A 20302-nucleotide genomic window follows, 5' to 3' on the forward strand; every position below is an offset into this window, starting at 1 on the left:
AATAGTGTTTTAAATGACATCTTACAGACAGAGTGTCTTTCTTACAGAGACTGTAACAGACCAGCACTGGAGATTTTATTTGCAGCACTGTTGCTATCTGTGTTGCTGTCCTCAAAGGAAGTTCCACCGAACTACTGTTGTATTTATAGGTGTGGAAGTATGGTAAAAAAGCTTGAGAAATTCTAAAATGAAGTGTATGGGGTGTAGTTATTGATTTGTTTCATATATAAATATAGTTTTAGCAAAGCATCAGTGTTTTTTATTGTTATGTGACCTAACTAACTATAATCATGCTGGAATAAATTATATTAAACTTTACAAATTTTGAAGAACATGTTGAGCGATCTCTTTGACAGCAGAAAGTGCTTCTAAGCAAGTTGGCCTAATTTCTTCAGGAGGAAGCAAAAATCCATAAGTTCCTGTGTCCCGAAGCTCAATAGTAAAAGAATATTTAATTCCAAGATCATAAGCCCAGTCATCTGAACCTCCAGGAGCTAAATCTACACAAGGAAGGGAAAAAAAAGATAAGTTACTTGAAACCATAACTTCAATTTTCTGTTCAAAAGTTGTCTCCTGATGATAATAGGCATATGCTGTCATGCTTCTTGTTATAATAAAAAAATGTACTTACAAATCGTTTGTGCACCAGTACCAAGGTTATAAATTTTCTTTGTTGTTCTCTTTATAGCTTTAGCTGCTTTCTTTGCCAGACTTTCCTGAAATTAGCAAAACATTATTAGCTTTATAGCTGTGTGATAATAGTTAATATATATTCAGTTAAGATTTATTTTTGCCATATTCTGGATCTCATATTAGTTAAATATGCATATAAAAGGCTCTGAAGAAAAAACACAACAGTGTGGTTAAAACTTTCAGTGTAAGTCCATGCTACAGATACCATTTCTGTTGTATCTAAATAAAAAATATAGATGAGACCTGACCATACACCACAGGCATCAAACTGTTGTCAAAGCCTCCTTGTCTCATATTTTTCCTTTTCTGCCACAGTATTTAAATAGTGATTCATGTACTATTGACCAAAACCAGCAGCACATGATTTGCATTGAGGAAATTCTAGCCATGTAGAGGACCGAAGGCCCAGAATTAGTGCATTTCCTTCTGCTTTACAGTCACAAATACATTTCTTAATACAGGCAAATAAAACAGTTTGTTTCAGTAAATTAAACAGTAACCAAGACCGCATAAGAACATATGCTGTTTGGGATTATTCTGTTCTATATTTACATTACTGACTTTTTTTTTTTATTTATTTCTTCTGAACAGACTGTCACTGGTTACCAACGGAAACACTACATTGGACTGTTTTTTGTTTGTTTGTTTGTTTGTTGTCAAAGTAGGACGCTTCCAATGCATTCCTTGTGCACTTTTTACAGTATTCCTATCTATAGAACATGAAGATTAAAAAATTCTATATGTTAATTGACCTGGGAGATGCATAAGGTTAAAAAGAAGTGAAAATGACAGCAGTTAAGTGTGGTTTGTTGCCAGTATATGCAAATGTCAATCCTATATATTTATAAACTCTCTTCCTGATTGTCACTATGTAAGGATTCATATGACACATGAAATGATGTGTGTACCTCAGATACATGCTATCTTCCCATATGGCAAATCCAAGAGCATGAAAATCAGATTTATGGTCCCCTTTACACAATTTTCTGCTCCTTCCTTAGTGCTGTGCAGGAGCTGTTATTTAAAATAAAAGAATGTGTTGCCTCGGCACTTGGAGCCTAGGAACATCCAAAGTGGGCTATGAAGTTCAGGAAAATGAATTTCTTACCCTAAGGGACTTGAAGACTTTAAATATATATATATTACTAAGCTATCCACCTAATTTTGTGGCTTAATTACTCTGTTTTAATAAATCCTATTTTAGCCTGGATCTCCTTTCCAGATCCAGCAAACTCAAAGTATTCCGATTAGTGGGGAAAAGCACCAACTACTTTTTCTACTTTGTTCTCTGCCTGTCTTCTAGAAGATGTTTTACCCTGTGGTTTGGCGGCTCAAGGATCTAAAATTCTGCCTAAGCAGGTTATGGTACCCATCCTACCATTAGAACGATTTTAAGTTAAGTATCCCTCACAAAATACCTTTAATAAAAATAACAAGTATCCACCAGAACACCTCATTGCTTTGGTATGTAGAGGGTATTTTTCAGAGTTACACAACTGAGTGCTTCCATATAACATAGTCACGTATGATTATGTACATGCAAACCACACGACTTCATTATGAATTTACACAAATGTCCTTTCCTGTTGTCCAAAGAACTTACACTCTGCTCTTCTATCAACAGCTTCAAAGTATCAGGGGTTGATGATGCGCTATCAGTCTGGGATAAATATTTTATTTTTTCCAGTCTCCAAAAGTAGCTGGCTGGTTTGCACACTACTAGACCAGCCCAGACCTCTTTAAGTTCTTAAGAGGAGAGATTTCACTTCCAAATTCTTGATCTTCAGAACATTGTGACTCCCTTGTTACAAGCGTAACCAAGCAGGGTAAGAAGTTCTGAAATAAATGTGAAACTTAAGGAAGCAGGAAGACTTACCAGTTCATCATGGTCTTTGCTTTTCTTCATGGTGTAAGAATATGGGAACAATACCAACTGGGAGTAAGAGTGCATTGTTATGTATGCTTTAATGATGTCTTTGTGATCTCTGATAAAACGAGCCACTGCTTTAACCTCAGGTTCAGACTCTGGATAGGGTCCACAGAATATTTCGTAGCATTCATTGGGAGATGCTCCTTCACCTGTAACAAAAGAGCACGCAGTGTTACTCCTTAAGTTCTTCCCTTCTGCACTCTTGTTCATCTGATGAAAGAACAGAGTATGGTGTCCATATGCAAGAAACAGTGGACTCTGCCATGCTGTGGAAAGAACTCTAATTCTTGCAAAGATCATTGCAAACCTACTCAGATTTCTCACCTACTATACTCCCGGGAAAAAAAATAATAAGGTAAATATTAAGGAAAAAAATAATTCAAAGACTGGATAAAAAGTCTTAGAGGAGAAGATGAAAGTGCTCCCATTTCTACAAATTAATCAAGAACAAGATTGTGAGATCCCTTCTTGAAATCCAGAAGTACTACAGGGAAGAGATTCCTAATTTTAAGGGGCATGTTTGATCTCAAGGGGAAAGCCAACTATTGATTGCAAGTTGAAAGAACACAAATAAATTGAAAGTAGTGTATCAGATTTTTAAGAATGAGGAAAAGTATGCATTCAAACAAATTGCCAAGAAGACATCTAGGAGTCACTATTTTTGGTATCTCGACAAGAAGATCAAATTAGTTTTTGGAAGCAACTGGGATACTTATTATTAAATGTCAACTCTTTGTGTTTTAATAAATTTTGAAAAATTTCCCCTTTGCTACAATCTGATTTTTAAATAAGCATCTTATCCTTAAGTCTTTATCCTTAAATCTTATGCAGGAATAAAGCTCATTGAGCACTTTAACACGCAGAAGTCTTTCCCTGGGCACAGGGACACTTTAACAAATGTCCATTTTCCAGAAATCAATAATGCCAGTGCATCTGCAGAGTAAAATCAACACTAGTGATTATCATATGACACAGGCACAAAGCTGCATCAGGGGAGGGTCAGGCTGGGTGTTGGGAAAAGGTTCTTCACCCAGAGGGTGGTTGGGCACTGGGACAGGCTCCCCAGGGCAGTGGTCACAGCACTGAGCCTGCCGGAGTTCCAGAATACACCTCAATACAGGTGTATTCAGGTAAAATGTAATTGTGATAGACAAAAGGCAAATAGCATCTGTGTGAAATCATGCAAAAACGACCAAATCGTTACATTAAATTTTACACTATTCTGTTTTGCACAGACATGAGTAACTGCCTAAGGAAGAAAGCCTAAGGAAGAAAGGTTCTGTTTGCTGGCAATCTTGGATGAATGTTCTGTTTACTTTCCTAAGTTCTTAGTTGTACTGAGAACAGCTAACTGAGAAAACATTATGAAAAAAAGCAGAGAAATATTTAAGTCCAAGTCCAGTCAATTTTAGTTCCATGGAGGACATTCCAGGTTAGATCATTGCTCTTCATGGAGTAAATCTGCCCTTCATTAGTATAAAAGAAAATCATATTGTATCAGCTCATTAAGTAGCACTTTTTGCTCTTCCTAAATATAGTAAGAGGTGTTTTCCTGTTCCTAAGGTTGTTTCTGAACAGATAATCAGGATAGTACAATTCTAATTAAACGCATAGATATAAAACGTGGAATTTTGCCATGATGCTAAGTGTATTTGAAAGCTAGTCTGAAGCTAATGAAAGTCTGAGCATTTAGCATAACGGCAACAACTCTTCTCCATTTAAAAATCTGTGAGTAAAGACTAAATTACAGACCTGTGAATTTGTGGCCATTTCCCAGTTGTGTTATGGTATTCAACTGATACAGCTGAAAATAGTTAAAACATTACTATACAATGATAAAATTCCAGCTTAGTTCTTCTGAGGATCCTGCTGAACTCCTGGCGTTTTGCACAGCGACAGCAATAATGGAGATCCTACAGTTAGTGTGCTCTGGATAAAATCTGTTCAACCATTGCTATCAACTGCCACGCAAAGGTATATCTGTTCCTGAATAAGCAGTACTTTTATGCTAATTAGGAAAAACATGACTGTTTTTCAGCATTTTACTGAGTGTGCCACTAAAAGGAACAGAAACCTAGGGAGATCCTTTCAGTTATCTAAGTCCTTGTAAGCATGTGACTTTGGTGCTTAGATTCATCTGTGCAGTTTTTTCTCTCCAATGAACCTGCAGGGTACTGAGGTTTCTCTCCTCTGTGTTTTCGTCCATGTCTAAGAGATGAACGTAGCATAGCTGAAAACAGTATGAATATTTCCCTTGTTACTTAATTAAGATGCTCCGGGTTGCCCTGGAAAAATGTGTACACTTTGCCCAAAGACTGCTTTAGAGAAGAAGCACATTTTAATCTACCTGTATTCTTCTCCTCTTTGTAAAGTGGAATCACTTCTCTGCTTCAGAAGTTGTTGACCACCAAAGGTGCTTGCCAAGTTAAACACGCTACATAACCTTTCCTTGAAACTCGTATCTGTATCACATAGGTTATTTTTGCTGTTATTTCTCCATACGTCTCTTCAGACCTCTCCTTTTGGCATATTATAGTGAATATCGCTTTTTAATATATGTATTTGGTCCCCAACTTCACATTTCTGTGCCTGAAAAAATACATTTTTCTTCAGTTTAGCAATGGACCAACAAACCTGGTAGTTTAAAGGATATGCCCCAAATGCCTATTCGGGATACCTGACTTCACTGCTAAAGGTGGCTTTTCCTCTCATAGAACAGAAACCCTGCATAGAACAAGTTTGAATGCTATTCCCCTCTTGAGTTTAAAGATCAGAGCAATTGCCATGTTTAAGGCACTTTCATCGGGTCTCCCCAAACGTGTCTCATTACTTCGCTGAAAGTCACCCAGGACATCAGTGACACTACTGAGTGAGGCCAGATCTGATCTATAGGGTTTTAAGATAGCTGTTCTGCAGGATATTAAAAACCTATCAAGCACTAAACTGCCTGTGGGTAAGTAAAAGTGATATAGCCTTGGCAACAAATGCTGAGAGCCAACAAATTTTGGTCATTTAAGCCTTGCTGAAGGATGACTGAGGTGACCATAGTGCCCTGGGTACTCCACTGGGTGGTGCAGTAGGCATTGGGTGGCATTGGATGGCATCCCTCCATCCTCATTTTCCCCCCACAGCCAGGTGTATTGTAGGGTGATGCAACGGACAGGGTTCGGGGTCCTGGTCCCCCTCTCTCTTGTCATCATGCTGGGAAGAGGTTAGTCCCCAGGGTGGCATCTTGGGAGTCCTGGGTCCCAAAAAAGGTATCTCAAGTTGGGGAAGTGTTCACAGGTTTGTAAACGTGTTTAAGTGCACTTGTCTTTGTATGAAAATGTTTTCAAAATTAAGAATTTTATAGGCTGAAACTGAGACGGGGTACAAGACAAAGGAAACGATGTCATACCACACCACTGCGCATCAAAATTCCTGTTCATGTCAGTACCGATGCACCTGCTGTTACCGTGCTTTGAGCGGCTCTTTCTCCACAGCCGATTCTGTGAAAAGAGACACACAGAGCATGTTCAGGGAAAAAAGCTGAAAAAAATGATGGCAGCATCTGACCTGTTAGTTAAATGCGACTTCCCACTTGTATTTCTACAGGTCACATGCCAATGAAGGTATAAAAGACCACAGCATATTATAAAACCACAGCCTGATTGCCAGTGAGGCTGGATGATAAATGGAAGTGTTGGGGAGGATGAGAAGTGCTCTGATTTTAACGGATTTGGACCGAGGAAGGAGAGGAGAAGACATACTGTTTATCCAGGTGTGTGAGTTTACAAATCCTAGTCTAATCCTTCTGTAGAAATTACTAGCAGCATTTGTCAAGTTGGAAATTTAGTGAGCTTCTATTGAGATGTATATGTGTAGCTATCCAAATATAAGCTAAACTGGACTGAAGATCTGAAGTGGAAGAATTTATTTTTTAACTTTTTAACTTTTTAAGTGTAGGGTCTAAACATGAAAAACAAACAAACAAACAAACAAAAACACTCAGAGACTCAGAGTTCCTAACTGATAAATAAAATCCTGGACAAAAGATACCTGTTGTACCTTCCTCTTTCTGAAAGAAAATGCACTCAGAGAACTGGGCTATCGTGCAGGAGGAAGGAGTGAATTCTTGGCTGTGGTCTATCTGGTGCAGTTTGCTATTCAGTTTGTGCTGGATTTACAACCTTGCAAAAGCATTCCCTGACAGCTGAAAGCTTTGTGATCCCAGAATGAGATTTAGTTGTTTCTAAATGCATTTCCAGCAGCTTGGAAGACACAAAGGTACCATGGGTCAAATACCAATTAGGTGCAGTGTCTGTTGTGGTTTAAATCGGGCAGAGATGCAGAAACTGCAAGCACAGATTAAGGGTTTGGGGAATGCAGTTCCAGGATGGAAATTATGCCCTTGACATGCACAGTGATAATTCCCATAAACAGCATGGCAGTACCTTGCCCAGTCTGTCAAAAAATCTGTACGTACAGAGGGATGGCTCCACGTGTACTCGTAGCCATCCACATTTATCACAGGCATGACGTAGAAATCAAAATGCTCCAGAAGTGTTGTCATGGTCTGATCTCTCTCCCGTACATGGATTGCCTGTAAAACACATGAAAAACTTATTAAAGACATTCGTAACAGTGGTTTTCTTACTTTCCTAGGAAGGCAACTGAAAGCCCATGTAAAATAAGCATGCAGTTATCACACCAGTCTACCTCCTGATGGAGGTGTTTCACATCACAGAAACTTCTAAATAGCCAAAGAGCACTTTAGTTAGAGTGGTGGAGAAAGGAGAGGAACCAAACTGACACAGTCAGTGAGATACACTGCAGTCTTTGAGCATTAGCAGGTGGCCATGAGATAGAGTTGAAGCTTATTTGTAGGAAGGCTTGAGCTTTTGCTGCTTGTATAACTCGTAGGAATCCACTCTCCCACTCAAAATACCACAAAGGTAGCATCAAAGAAAGCAAGCACAAAAGTAACAAATCACATTTCAAGTGGCTGCGGTACATAACATTATTTCTGCTGGTTTCATTATAGGTTCAATGCACGTGTATGCAAGGAGCCAGCACATTGCTAATTTGGCCTCACAGCCTATTTTGAAGGCTTTAGTGATACCTAACCTGGTTGTTGGTCTGCCACACGGGGATAAATTTTAACCTAGATAAGTGGTTTTGTTTCTATTGGAATAGATTAAGTCCTTAATCATATCTTTTTATTATTATTATTTTTTATTTTTCCTTTTTTGTCCTCTTTATACCTTTATACCTTTTTTAAAGCACTTTCTTTCATTTTAAATCCTTTCCTCAGGCAATGTGCTTTGACTTAAATGAGAAGTGTCAATCTTTATACAATCCATCAGCAAAATTAAATGATAAAGAGTGCAAACATTATAAAGAATGCCTTCTATTTTCAAGAGAGAGCTACTGAATTTAGTGTGTGCACAGACCTGTATTAATATCCAATTTTAAAGTATTACTTCACAAACTGACATAGAAATAAAATCTGGATTTAAAACATGTAAATTAGATCAAGGGGATGGAAAAGCTAAATGTTCAGCTTGTTACTTCTGAAAAATGCTGCAGCGACATGTCACCAGCAAACTGACAACATAGCTGGTAATTATTTGGAGCAGCGTGAAAAGGGCAAATGCATTTCTCTCCAAGGGAACCTTGAAGGCTGGGATTATCAATGGGTCATAAGGTACATTCGGCTGTGTCTGTCCCAAACTCCTGCAATCTCCTTTAAAATGTTATAGTCATTGAGGCATTACAGTTGTGGCTGAGGACAGAAATAAATGTAATTTCTTCTTTTTTATTATTATTATCATCGTCATCATTTAGTGATATCCTGGACGAACCATAATTCATGTTTTAAGGACACGTCTATGCTGATACTCTGGCTACAATGCTTTTGATTCTGAAGCCTCCATCTCATCTAGTTTATTTTTATTGTGAACTTGGCTTTTGTGAAAGGTGTCCTCTGATCTGCTCCTGGCAGTGTCAGTTGGAGCAGGATGGACATGAGCCACCATGCACTACATGACACAGAGCCAGGATTGTTTCTTGGGTCCATGTGGCAATATAGATATAGACAAAGCCCTGGCAGATTACCTAATACTTGCTTTTCTCCATCTCTGATCATTCCATATCTGTAAAAGCCTCTGTTGAGACTCCACATACTTTGAAATATGTTCTTGAGAATATATCTGAACTCTTTTGCATTTGAGCCATGTCTTTCTCCTCCTCACACACACACATACCTCCATCTACTGACATGCACATAACATACACACACACTCACTGCTGCATGTACATCTCAGGGAAAATCCTGAGCTGGTGTTGTGGAAGTAAATGGATTAAGACATTACTGAGCTTAGAATGCCATTGGGAAGAGAAGGTCAATGGCAGCAAGATAGTTTGCTTTGCTTTGAAAACAGTAGCCAAGTATGATATCTACTCACGTGGCCTATGAACCACAGGCAGAAGGCAGGAGAAATCCATTCTCTAGCATGGATACCACAGTCAATCCATATAGCACTTTTGGGATTTCCCTGCCCTTTAGAAAGCTGACAAAACAACAACAACAACAAAAAGTTAAAATCGCTATTGTAAAGAATACCACATAAAGGTGGAAGTGAGCAGGGTAACCAAGATGGAAAAAGAAGCCCCTGTGATGTAGGGACTGTTTAGGCTGACCCAGGGCCAGGTTGCTGCCCTCATTTATGCTGACATATGGTCAGAGGGCCATATTCATACTGCTAACATAAGAACGAAGACTGCACTAGACCCTGATTTCAAGACATCAGATCATCAGCTATGCCGAGCAACTGGTTTTGTAGTCAACGGAGGAAGGTTATCTCCCATGCCAGTATTTCTCACCTTTGGGTGATGGCCTAGATGTGGTAACTTCTTTGTGACCCAACAAGGAACCTAACATGGTCAAATGCCTATGTCAAAGGTAACGGCACCGTATCAGAAGAACTTAGGAAACTTCTAAAAAAGACAAAAGCTTACACGTTGTTGGAATATGCATTTAAGTATAGATTTAAGAAAGCGTTTTGGCCAAAACCCATCCCTTGCTTACGTTAGTACCTGGAAAGATTTCTCAGTAAGTCAAAGCCATACCTTCAAAACATAAAGTGGTCGTTTTTCATATGATGATCCAATATGTATTTTCTCAAGTAGATCAGAATGGACTCTCACTACTTCTTCCATCCAATAATATATCTGCAAAGATGAAGTAGAGCAGTTTGTGAAAGGACTTTCTCCCTGTTGTTTTTCCTTGTTCCTAAAGTAGTCTGGACCTGACTTCATTCTTTGTCCCAAATTCCCACCTAGCAATTCAGATCACTGGCCAATTGCCAGGCTGACCTCTCCTGAGCCAAATGATGAATATAGTCACAACACCGTCGAGGTATAGCCCTGAAAATCCTCTTTGGTTTTATTTAGTTAAAATATTATTCACTTCATGTTTTAAATATTTATGTGGTGCTTTACTGCTGCATTTCACTTCAGAGTAGGCTGCATTTGAGTGCTGGTTTGAGGTGATGTGTGTATAATAGGTTTTGTCTGGTGCTTCATTCTTTCTCTATAAAGGCATTACACTAATTACAGCTCTCAGTGGTTGAACAATACAATGATAATTATTTACCTGGTGATGGTTTCTTCTCCCTGTCTCTATTTGCAACCATGAGGTCTTTCACCCCTTAAACAAATCTACAGGGGATTACAATAACATCTTACTTCTTTCAGAGAGTGGTAGTTTTGATAGTACGATGAAGAACTCCGTGGGTTCATTGTGTCATTGATAGTCTGTTTTTCAATAAGTCCTTGAACATCTCCCATCAAAATTCTGAAAAAAAAAGAAAGGGCACAAACTCCTGACAAATGACAGTGTTGCCAATCAAGTTTACTGAAATATTCATGACAAGAAATAAATACGTACTTGTGCTGGATGCTCAGTTTTCTTAAATTAGCTTTTATGCTGTTTGTGCTAGATGCAGTGACATAGAAATGGACTTCTGCGTTCTTCCTGATGTATTCAACCACAACGGGTTGCCAGAGGATGACCTGAAAAGTTTCCGGGAACATTTAATCTCCCCCCCCCCCGGTTTTTTTTTTTACCAAGGACCCCTTTTTTTTTTTTTTACCAAGGAAAGAAGAAAACATTCTTATTAACATTTTGTAAGCACTTTGAAAATTATCAAAGCATACATTTTCAATTTAAGAGATCGCTCATAAGAAGCAGTTTAATGTGTGTTGTGTTATAACATTCTGCTACTGCTGGAAATGAAATGTGTGTATTTAAGGAATGTTTATAATGACTTCTGCACATAAATTCATAAATCAAGAACAAAGACAGGAACATAACCTTTATTGAGATAGTATTTCTAGTATAATAGATATGTTTAGCCAGTTATTATGTTACATGTTTTCAAGTCTGCTGAGAGTTATTTTCCCTGAGGGTATTTGGAGAATTAATGAAGATCAGACCAGTCTTTGTAGCTATTGTGTTCACTGATTACTTTGATCAGGGAGGAAATAAATGCCAGAAGGGGTTTGAGTATAAGTCAAGATGAAGCAGCAATACAGAGATTAGAAATGGGAAGAAAATAAGAAAATGAGATTCTTCTTGGCAAAATTAAATCTTATACAATAATAAAATCAGAAGCCAACATATTCAATAACAGAGTGAAATTCTAGAAGCAGTAATAGCAAAAGATCTAGGAGTGACAGTAAGCAGAAAATTAGGCATGAATTTACAATGTGGAAAAGGTCAACATAATTCTTGGATGCATTTTTAAAAAGATGCAGCATGGAGTCACTAGACACCGGGCTTATTTTACTCCTTTCTGGTGCAATTGCACCAGGAATATTATGTTTCATTTAGGGCACGATGTTTCCAGACACACATCGGCTGTCGACTGTTTACCTCACTCATTCTCAGGGAGAACACATTTGCAAAACCATACAGAAAACTTTTTTCGATCAAGATTTTAAAACAGTAAATGGTAAAACATTTGGGCCGCATGTGTATTAATACCTTGTGCTATACAAATGGCTGAGCTAGTTTCAGTGTAGCCATCTCAGGCATTTCTAGTAGGGTAGTGCCATCATGTATCTCAGCACTGCTTGGAAAAAGCACCCAAGAAGCAAACCAGATGCTTAGCTCACCAGCACCGATTTCCCTGGGGCCTTGGCTAGCCTGATGTCTGTGCTCACATACAACAGTTCAGATTAAGTTTCTTATTGACGTAGGCATTCTTTGAATTGGGAATAATTAGAAATAAGGAACTCTAGGTTGGGGGTAAATGGGAAACTTTCATAATGCATGTGGTTATTAGTCTCTTTACCCATCATCAGCAAGGGTCAATACTGCCCCAGGGACAGATACAAAAGACTCTGTTATAAGCATTCCTGCATCTGAGTCTTCTTCTGAATGCTACGTGCAACATGTGTGATGTACGGATAGTGTTTCCTTTGTTTTAGATTTTTTGTTTCCAACTTTTGCAGGAGTAACATCTATAATTAGCCTGATAATTCTTTGTGTAAGATGCTAATTTTCAGTTTTTTTTTTTTATTATTGTTTTTATTTTTATTTTTCCTTGATTGTAGCCATGAAAATTTCTTGGGAGGTGCCATTTGTGTCTTTCCCTTTCCTTTTCCCTTTCTCTCTCTCCTCCCCTCTCTCTTCGTGGCTCTTTGGAGCTCCTATGCACAAGAAAGTGAAGAATGACAGAGGTAAAGGAAAGATCAAGAAGGGGAGATCTATTTTAATACAGCAAAAGAGATGAATATGTGAGTTAACCTGTGGAAGTGGAAATGAGTAAAGAAAGGTATCAAGGTTTATGTGAACTGGAAGGAAGAATAAGAACTAGGAGGGCCAGCAGGAGACTGGTAGGAGTTTGAGTGTACAAAGCATTAATAAGAGCTAAGAAAGACAGAGAAAGACTTGGCATAGGCACCATTAAAATCTGAGACACATCCTCAATCATCCTGTAAATATGTTGGCTGAGGGAATGGTTGCACCTTGTGATGCAGAGCGTTGGCTTCAAACAGTGAGGGTGTGATTGGAGAAATGCTTTTGAAGAGGAAGAGATGCCTCATTTTAATTAAATGCTTTCTTCTTTAATGACAGAGTGAAATAATAATAATAAGTATTGCATAACAGATTTTTTTCATCTAAATGCTGCTTTAATAAAAATACCACTTTACATTGTAAATCTTCAAATCTGTGCAAGTCATATGGGTCAAGACTGCATTGGGCTGAAGTGCTCAGGTTCCCTAGTAAATGTGTTTTCTACTTACTGTGCTCTATCAGTTTTGTGGTGTCTTACACACAAAATAAATTGCAGAAATCTGAGCTCCAATATAATAATGTTATGAAGTAGAGGTCTCATCATGTAAATTAGGGGGCAGCAGAGTGATGAAAACCAAGCATTTGTTGAGTTACTTCATTACGACAGAAGAATGAAAGTGGGCTAAATCTTTCTATTAGTGGGAAAAAAATAGTATACTTTTTTTTTTTTTTTTTTTTTTTTTTTTTTTTAATAATTTGGCCTACTGACCAGAGAGTCACAGGGAACCATTGGAACCATTTACCTCAGTGGTGTTCAGTAAACTCTGAAGGGCTTCAACCTGTTCATCTGTTTGTGGGACAGCCCACAAAACCTCATCCCTGAAAAACAAAGGTATTTAGGTGATGCATAACTACTTGAAACTAAAGCATAACCAGAGAAGCAGCCTTGACCCTTCTCTTCTTCCCTCGCTTTGCTACCTTGAACTTAAAGAAGATTCAATTGTGAAGACGCTGAGTTCAGTTCCAGCCCCTTCTTCTGCCAGTCAGTCAAATACATGAAAGAGCTGGGTGGCTGGTAGCCAGCTTTGGTAGCCAGCATCTACTGCTGTACTCCAAGATTGCTCCTGGGAGCTGGCACCAGCACTACAGCTCTCAGTCCCAGCTGACTTAGAGTGCAGCAGGCTGGCTGTAAAACCAGACCAAGAAGATAGCTCTGCTGTTCTCCTCTGGTATCAACAGAGGAGACATGCAGAGACACGAACCCTCCCATCTTGCTGCAGAAGCCCAGCATGACTTTTGGTAGATGTGCAGAGACCACTGCTATCATCTACTTCAGTCCAGTTTTCCTGATCTACTTTTTCTCCATCTGCCACTTACCTCTGGTTTCAGGTGCTCTATACCATTGTCCTCCCTGCTATTTGCCCAGTAATTTATATTCCCTCTTCTACTTGAAACCCATGGTCCAGACTTGCTGTAGAGAGAGATGACCCTTCCCATCTACTCCATGCCTGACTCCACCATCGGTGACAGAAGAGAAATTCGTGCACGGGTTGGCAAGAATGAGAGAAGAACCGTCCCTGAGGGTGTTCAGGGAAAGGCTGGACCTGGCGCTTAGGGACATGGTTTAGTGGGTGATGGTGGTGGTAGGGGGATGGTTGGACCAGATGGTCGGTCTTGAAGGTCTCTTCCAACCTTAATGAGTCTGTGGTTCTGTAAGAGTTTTCCACCCCTCTGCCAGTGTGGACCAGTTGTGGTAGGAGCACATAATTTGCAGATGAGGGGGGAGAAATACTTCATCTCTCTGAAAAGATCTTTCTCATCTAAACGCTGCCTTAAGAAAAATACTGCTTTGCATGGTGCCCCGCAAGCCATGTAGTTCAACATTGCATAGCATAGATATTTAAAGTAATGCATGAGTAGAATGCAGAGGGAGGAGACTCAGAGGAATGTTAAGCCCTTATTTCCATTTTCTGGGTTGGGGTGGCCCTCATCACTCAGTCATTTGGCATTCATTGGTGCAGTGCATAAAAGAGGCACTAGGTCCCCACCAGCCCTGCCTGAAAAGATGTTTCCAAAAAGAAAACAGGCAGGGCTCTCAAAACAAGCATTTTCAAGCTGTGTAATGTGATTGCCACAAGTCATTGTTGTGACTGATTTCAAGCAGAGACATGACAGTGTCTGGCAACTAGGTGATTCATCTTTTCTACTTTTAGCCAAGCTCCACGCAATCACTCTTGCTTCTCATGCAGAGCCAACGGTATGCCAGCCTTATTTTTGCCTCCGCCGTCATTTGACGGAGCATCAGAAAGCAATCAGGGCCAGGCAGGGCTGGCGCTTTGCCTTCTTCTTCAGACAAGCGCATGCCAGATCTTGTGTTTAGGGCTATTTTAAAAATGAATTTGCCTTCTTATATCTGGGAGAGGCTTTTCACAGGGGAGACCAGAAAAGGGCTGTTGCATGTGGTCTCATCCTATGATTGCCATAGCCTGACATAGCAGAGGGTATTGTAACAAGGAGGTTGGTATGCACCTCTATCCCACAGTTTGTTGCACAAATAGTTCAGTGGTTCGTGACAGACAGCTGGAGGCTAGCAGCAATTACTCATAGCTCTCATTGATAGAACATGAATACACCGACCAAGCTAATCCAAGTTCAGCCCCTGCCCTAATAACGTTTAACGTGGGGGTATTGGCAGCTGGAATTGTGGTCAGTGGGCTTCTCGGTTCCTCTGATTCGGTTTGACATTATACCCTCTAAATATATGATACCCTTTGTTACACTATTATCCTCTCAATAAATTATATCCTGTTAATAAAGAAACGAGCACTGTGAGGATTCAGCAGAACCTGAGCTAATTTAGATGTGTGTGCTAAACCAGAATTGATTGCATCCTAAATATGCACATTTCTCTCCACTGGCTGTATAGGAAGATGAGGATGACTTGGCCATATGCAGCATTATGAAGAAAGCCCATATAGTCAGATGAATCCCTGCCAGGATTCAGAGGTCCTGGCCACCATCTCGCGGACAGACATAAATCAGTGCCAGTTCTCTTCAGGCATCTCAGTGTCTTCCCTCCTGCTCTCTGTTGCATTTCTCAGTTGCCACGAAGGCTGTCAGCATTGCTTCTCGCAGCAGCCCTTGAAACAAGGGCTCAGCAGGGATGTGTCTCCCTGAACTTATAACCTGGCTTCATTCAAACCTTCCGTGGTCTTTTGGAGTACTGTTCCAGAAGAGAAGCCTCCCTACTTTGTCTCCAGCTGGAAGCCTTTCTCTGGCTCTCAGCAGGTGGGATCACTAGAGGAAAGCTGCCAGGATCTGCTCCTGTCCTCCCTGACCTTGCCAAATGCCTCTTATGTCCCTCTTCTGTTTTGCAAGAGACATGTGCTACTTGTTTTGCCTCATGCTTTCCAGTGGGAAATGCCATATTCTTCTGTAAGGGTCACATATTCAGTGTTTTATTTAAACGTTAAATAAATGGACCTCCAAGTTGCACAGAACAATATTGCTGAATTCACCTACAAGCTTATTTAACTGTCCCCCTACTTTGGACCCCACACCTCTGTAGCAATCCACAACAAAATATGATTGCAATGTGAAACAGAGGTGAACGATCCTGTTTTTAAGGCATAAACTCAAGAAGCATTGACCTGCCGCAGTCCTGCTACTGACTAGGGGTGCAGAGTAACAGAGGGCCCTGAGACCCAATTCACTGTTACTTGTGTAGGTATTTGAGTTCTGGGAGCAGGCTGTGTTTAATCATGGTTCCTCTAGGTTGTTCAGCTTGCTTAATATCGCCACATGAGGGGCTTATATTTTTAGTTCTACCTATTAAGACATTGAAGGTTTTAAAGCCAGCTGCCCATATAGAAAATAAAAGCACTTTGGCTGTCTTCCTCTCTGACATATGTTTTCATGTTTTAACAAAGCATTTGGTTGCAGGGTATTTCTGAAGTTTATCGATAGGTAACAATAAAGCTGCTTCTGAAACACTGTACAAATACAAAATGGTTATTCAAAAATGATTTATGACTGGAGAAACAATCATAAAAGCTGCTTTAGGAAGAAAACAGATTGTTAGCACTTTCTGAAATGGTTTCTCTTTCTACCTCAAGAAGTAATTCATTTAAGGTCTTGTTTTAAGGCAGACGAAGCAAATTATTTTTTCCCATTAAGTTTCAGAATGCCCTTTATTGGCATTCGAAAGCACTGAATGAACAGAATTGATTTGCACTTAGACTGAAAAGAATAGTTTTAATATGATTAAAAACGTTGGATTTATGGATGCAAAGAAGACTTAGAATAATTTCATTTCCTCCACCGTCTATATATTAAATTGAACCACAGACCCAATTACAAGAGCAATAAATAAATGTCAGCCTTTGCCAAATGTTTTCCTATGCAACTTGGAGTTACTTTGCCTCAACATTTTCCCTGTCCCACTCACCACACACTGAGAGCTCGGTAGCCACAGGAGATATTTACCTTGGAAGAGTGAAGACACGCTTCTCTTGAATCCAGATGAATAGGGTAAAAAAGAGCAAGTAAAACTTCATCTTCACAGCACCCACAATGAAACCCACTGCAATCAGAAAGCCCAGGGTTCAGGACCCACATTATTGATTTCAAAAATGTTATTTAAAGAGTGGTTAAAATTTAATGCTCCCTCTCACCTCAGCCCCAAGCTCGTGGTGGCCGAGTCAATATGACAGAAATCTCTGGGCAGGCTCATATTGAGGTCACCCAGCACAGAAAGGATAAGGTACATTTTGGACATTTTCATATTGACAAGTCACTTTGTCATTTGAGCCTTTGTTTTATTTCATTGTGGCTATGAACCACAGACATGAGAAAGAACACCAAGCACGATGGTTTTGTGATCCTGTCACATTTACAGAGGTCCAGCAGTGTGCTCTGCATTCAGTACTCCTACAGCACATCACAGCTGAGCATGAACTGGTTACAGGAGTGGCAATGAGGTGGTGAAGTCCAAATGGAAGAATCCTAAACAGAAAAGATCCTTTTGCTGGTTTTTGCTAGAAAGAGAACAAGGAGCAAGTGAGATGGATACCTTCTTGCTACAGAGAGCCGTTCCTCTCAAGATGGAGCACCTTGACAGGGCCTTCATCTCCCACAGTTGGTCTCTACCTCTTTGGTTAACACTTGATCCATCCAAGGATTTCAGATGGTTTGTGTTGCTCCATATCCCCTTCTCTGTGACATTCTAACATCCAGCTTGTGCTTTCCACATGCCACACTTTTCCAAGGAAAAGTACCAGTGACTCTTCATCTCAATGTTATTGATTTATGCATGCCTCAAGATTTGTCTCTCATGTTTCTGTGTGTGGTTGTCCAGACAGGACATGCCAAAAGCTGAATGAATTTGACACATCCATGTTGTCTGATACAAAATGTTCTTCAGGTTGACAGTGCCCAGAAAGATGACATGGTTTTGTTCCAGAGGGTTTTCTTTCCAGGACAGGACCAAGGAGTGAATCCAAACACATCCAGTGGGGACAACAGGGAGCCAAGACCTGGGGCTGAATGGGGGAACTAAATTATTTGACACTGTAGCTTAAGGTTATAGCTATAGAACTGGATTTAAAAATGCCTAGGAGCAATCCCCTGAGCCAAGGTTAGGTGACATGGACTAGGTTGCAGCCACCAGCCACCTCTCAAACAGCTCTGGAGTGGTCCAGATCAGAGCCAGTGCTCCAGTTAGGCAAGCAAGTGGGGCTTTAGAGCTCAAAATCAGTCCTGGCTCTTTATTTAGGAGGGAAGATATGTGCTAAAAAGTCAGACAGCTAAGTTTTAGACGGCTGAAGTCAGCCGAGGTGAACATCTCTGTGAAAATACACAAGCACCGAAAATCTCTAAACTGGAAATATTGGGTTAAGCACAAACTGGGCACCAAAGTGAAACTAAAAAAAAAAAAAAAAAAAAAAAAAAAAGACTCATGGGAAGCTAAACCACTGGCAACTTACCTAGATTTTGCAGTTCCTCCTTTATCTTTTCTAGATGTTGTTCAAACAAACACGAAGTTCGGTAAGTCACACAGGCTGTTTTTGGCACGGGAAGTGGGCAGTGCTCTGCCACAGTGGTTGATTTTTAAACTGACAGCCCAGCTGTGCTTCCTTCACCTAGGCAAAAAGAAGGTGCCAGCAGAGGACAAAACATAGGAGACAAAACTTGACCATCCAGTCGTGCTTGCATCTGGAAATGTCTGATGCACAGATAACAGTTTAAAGAAAAAATGAATCTACAGAGATATGTATAACGGAGGAAACTGAAAGAAAAAAAATGGTGGAGTGGAGTTGCTGGTGACAAAGGAAAGAGAAGGATCATTTTCATCCATGTTAAAATGTTATTTAAGCTAGAAAAGGGAATACTTTCCCATATCTACCTGAGGAGAAAATTTTGGACAAATGGTAGACATCAGACATGATTGTATGTAGGTTGCTTCTCCTATGCAATGGATGTTGGAGGAAACTAAAGGCACTAGCTGAAACCCTGAGAGAAGGTCAAACCCAAGTCGTGTGGTGGTTCAAGCACCACACAGGCTGAAATGCAATGAAACAAAAGGTAAATTTAGGATAAGAGATAAAAGAATAACTAATGGGAGATGTGACTGACAGAGATGGCAGAGATGTGTATACCCACCACCCTTGTTTGTTTGAAAGCCTCTGAGGTATTTTGGCTCAAGGTAGGACACAAAACCATTGCCTTTCAAGCATGTGCTGGATGTTGCTTATTTGGATCATTTTAGCTTTTTTCCCCCTTCCTTTAGTATATAAACAACACAGACAACATCCTTCCCCACTTGTGCAGCCTGCCTCAGCAACAAGGACATGTGCAAAGCCAGCATCACCAATCATCGACCTTGGGTCATTAAATGGCACCTCCATACCCACTGCAACCCCCTGCCCCGTGCCAGCAGCACCACCCCAAGAACAGCACCCATCCTGCTCAGCTCTGGGTGCCTAAAATGAGGCTCCTGACCAGCCAGCCAGCACCTCCATGAAGTGGGCTGATTTTCGGGCATGGAGGCTGCCATCACAAGGAGGTTTATAGCGTGCGACGTGCATTTCACACACAAAGACAATTTCTGTGACAGTTCAATCTCCGAGTGAATTCCTTTCAGGATTTCCTCTCCTGATACGATCTATTTATACCACAACGCTGAGGTTTGCTCTAATGAGAGACCACCTATATTGATTACCCCCAAAGCCTTGTCAGCTGCTGACAGAACCTAAGTATAAAAAACTACTGACATAACAGAGAGAGATGGGGATGTATTTAAGCACCAGACTTAAACACCAACTTCTTGATTTTCCCCAGCTCTTAGGGGTTATCATTTGTCCTTTGACTTCTGTTGACATTCCCATCCACCTGCTCTTCTCATCCACGTATGGTGTGAGAGTCAGTGCAGGTCGCCTTGTGCTGCTTTCATAGGCACTGCAGGGAAATGGGCTTTTTTTGGGAGCAATTCATCTGACCTGCTGTGGACATCTCAATCAGAGGGTAATGAAATGCCTGATCCTGTTCTTTCGTGGCGAGATGAGCTGGGGTGACTTGCCTGGGGATAGGAAGGTGGATTTGTTCCTGTGAATCTTGTTGATTCTCTCTGTCTCCCTTCCTCATCTTGGACACTTTGGGTGCTAGTTATGGGTAACAGCAATCTCCTGTACTCCAGGCTACATAAATTAAGTCATAAATTAAGATATACTTGCTCTACCTACAAGAGTATTTTTTTTTCTTAACCTTCAAGTATTACCGAGAACCTGGAAAGTATTTCCCAGCTAGGCTGCGAAGAAAAATGTGGTCATGAAAAACACCGTGAAGGGCAGTTATAAAAAGAATTGGTCTACTCAAAACTTTTCATTTTGATAATTTAA

General features: G+C 40.2%; 1 protein-coding gene across 2 annotated transcripts; it reads right to left on the reverse strand.

The window, feature by feature from the left end:
* Positions 1 to 243: 243 nt before the first annotated feature.
* CPB2 (carboxypeptidase B2) lies at positions 244 to 17040 on the reverse strand. Of its 2 annotated transcripts, XM_035322810.1 has the most exons (11): positions 16893 to 17040; positions 13211 to 13286; positions 10554 to 10678; positions 10352 to 10460; positions 9734 to 9835; positions 9070 to 9174; positions 7089 to 7205; positions 6021 to 6111; positions 2570 to 2772; positions 632 to 716; positions 244 to 500 (listed from the first exon to the last, which is right to left on the reverse strand). In XM_035322810.1, the coding sequence occupies exons 1-11, from the start codon at positions 16961 to 16963 to the stop codon at positions 316 to 318; spliced, it is 1269 nt and encodes a 422-aa protein (XP_035178701.1). In that variant the 5' UTR covers positions 16964 to 17040; the 3' UTR covers positions 244 to 315. The 2 variants fall into 2 exon arrangements, with proteins under 2 accessions (XP_035178701.1, XP_035178705.1); XM_035322814.1 differs by lacking the exon at positions 13211 to 13286 and having other exon boundaries at positions 16893 to 17039.
* Between the last annotated feature and the right edge of the window lie 3262 nt (positions 17041 to 20302).

The sequence above is a fragment of the Oxyura jamaicensis genome, chromosome 1 (genome assembly GCF_011077185.1).
Source record: "Oxyura jamaicensis isolate SHBP4307 breed ruddy duck chromosome 1, BPBGC_Ojam_1.0, whole genome shotgun sequence".
In the NCBI taxonomy this organism is placed as follows: Eukaryota; Metazoa; Chordata; class Aves; order Anseriformes; family Anatidae; genus Oxyura; species Oxyura jamaicensis.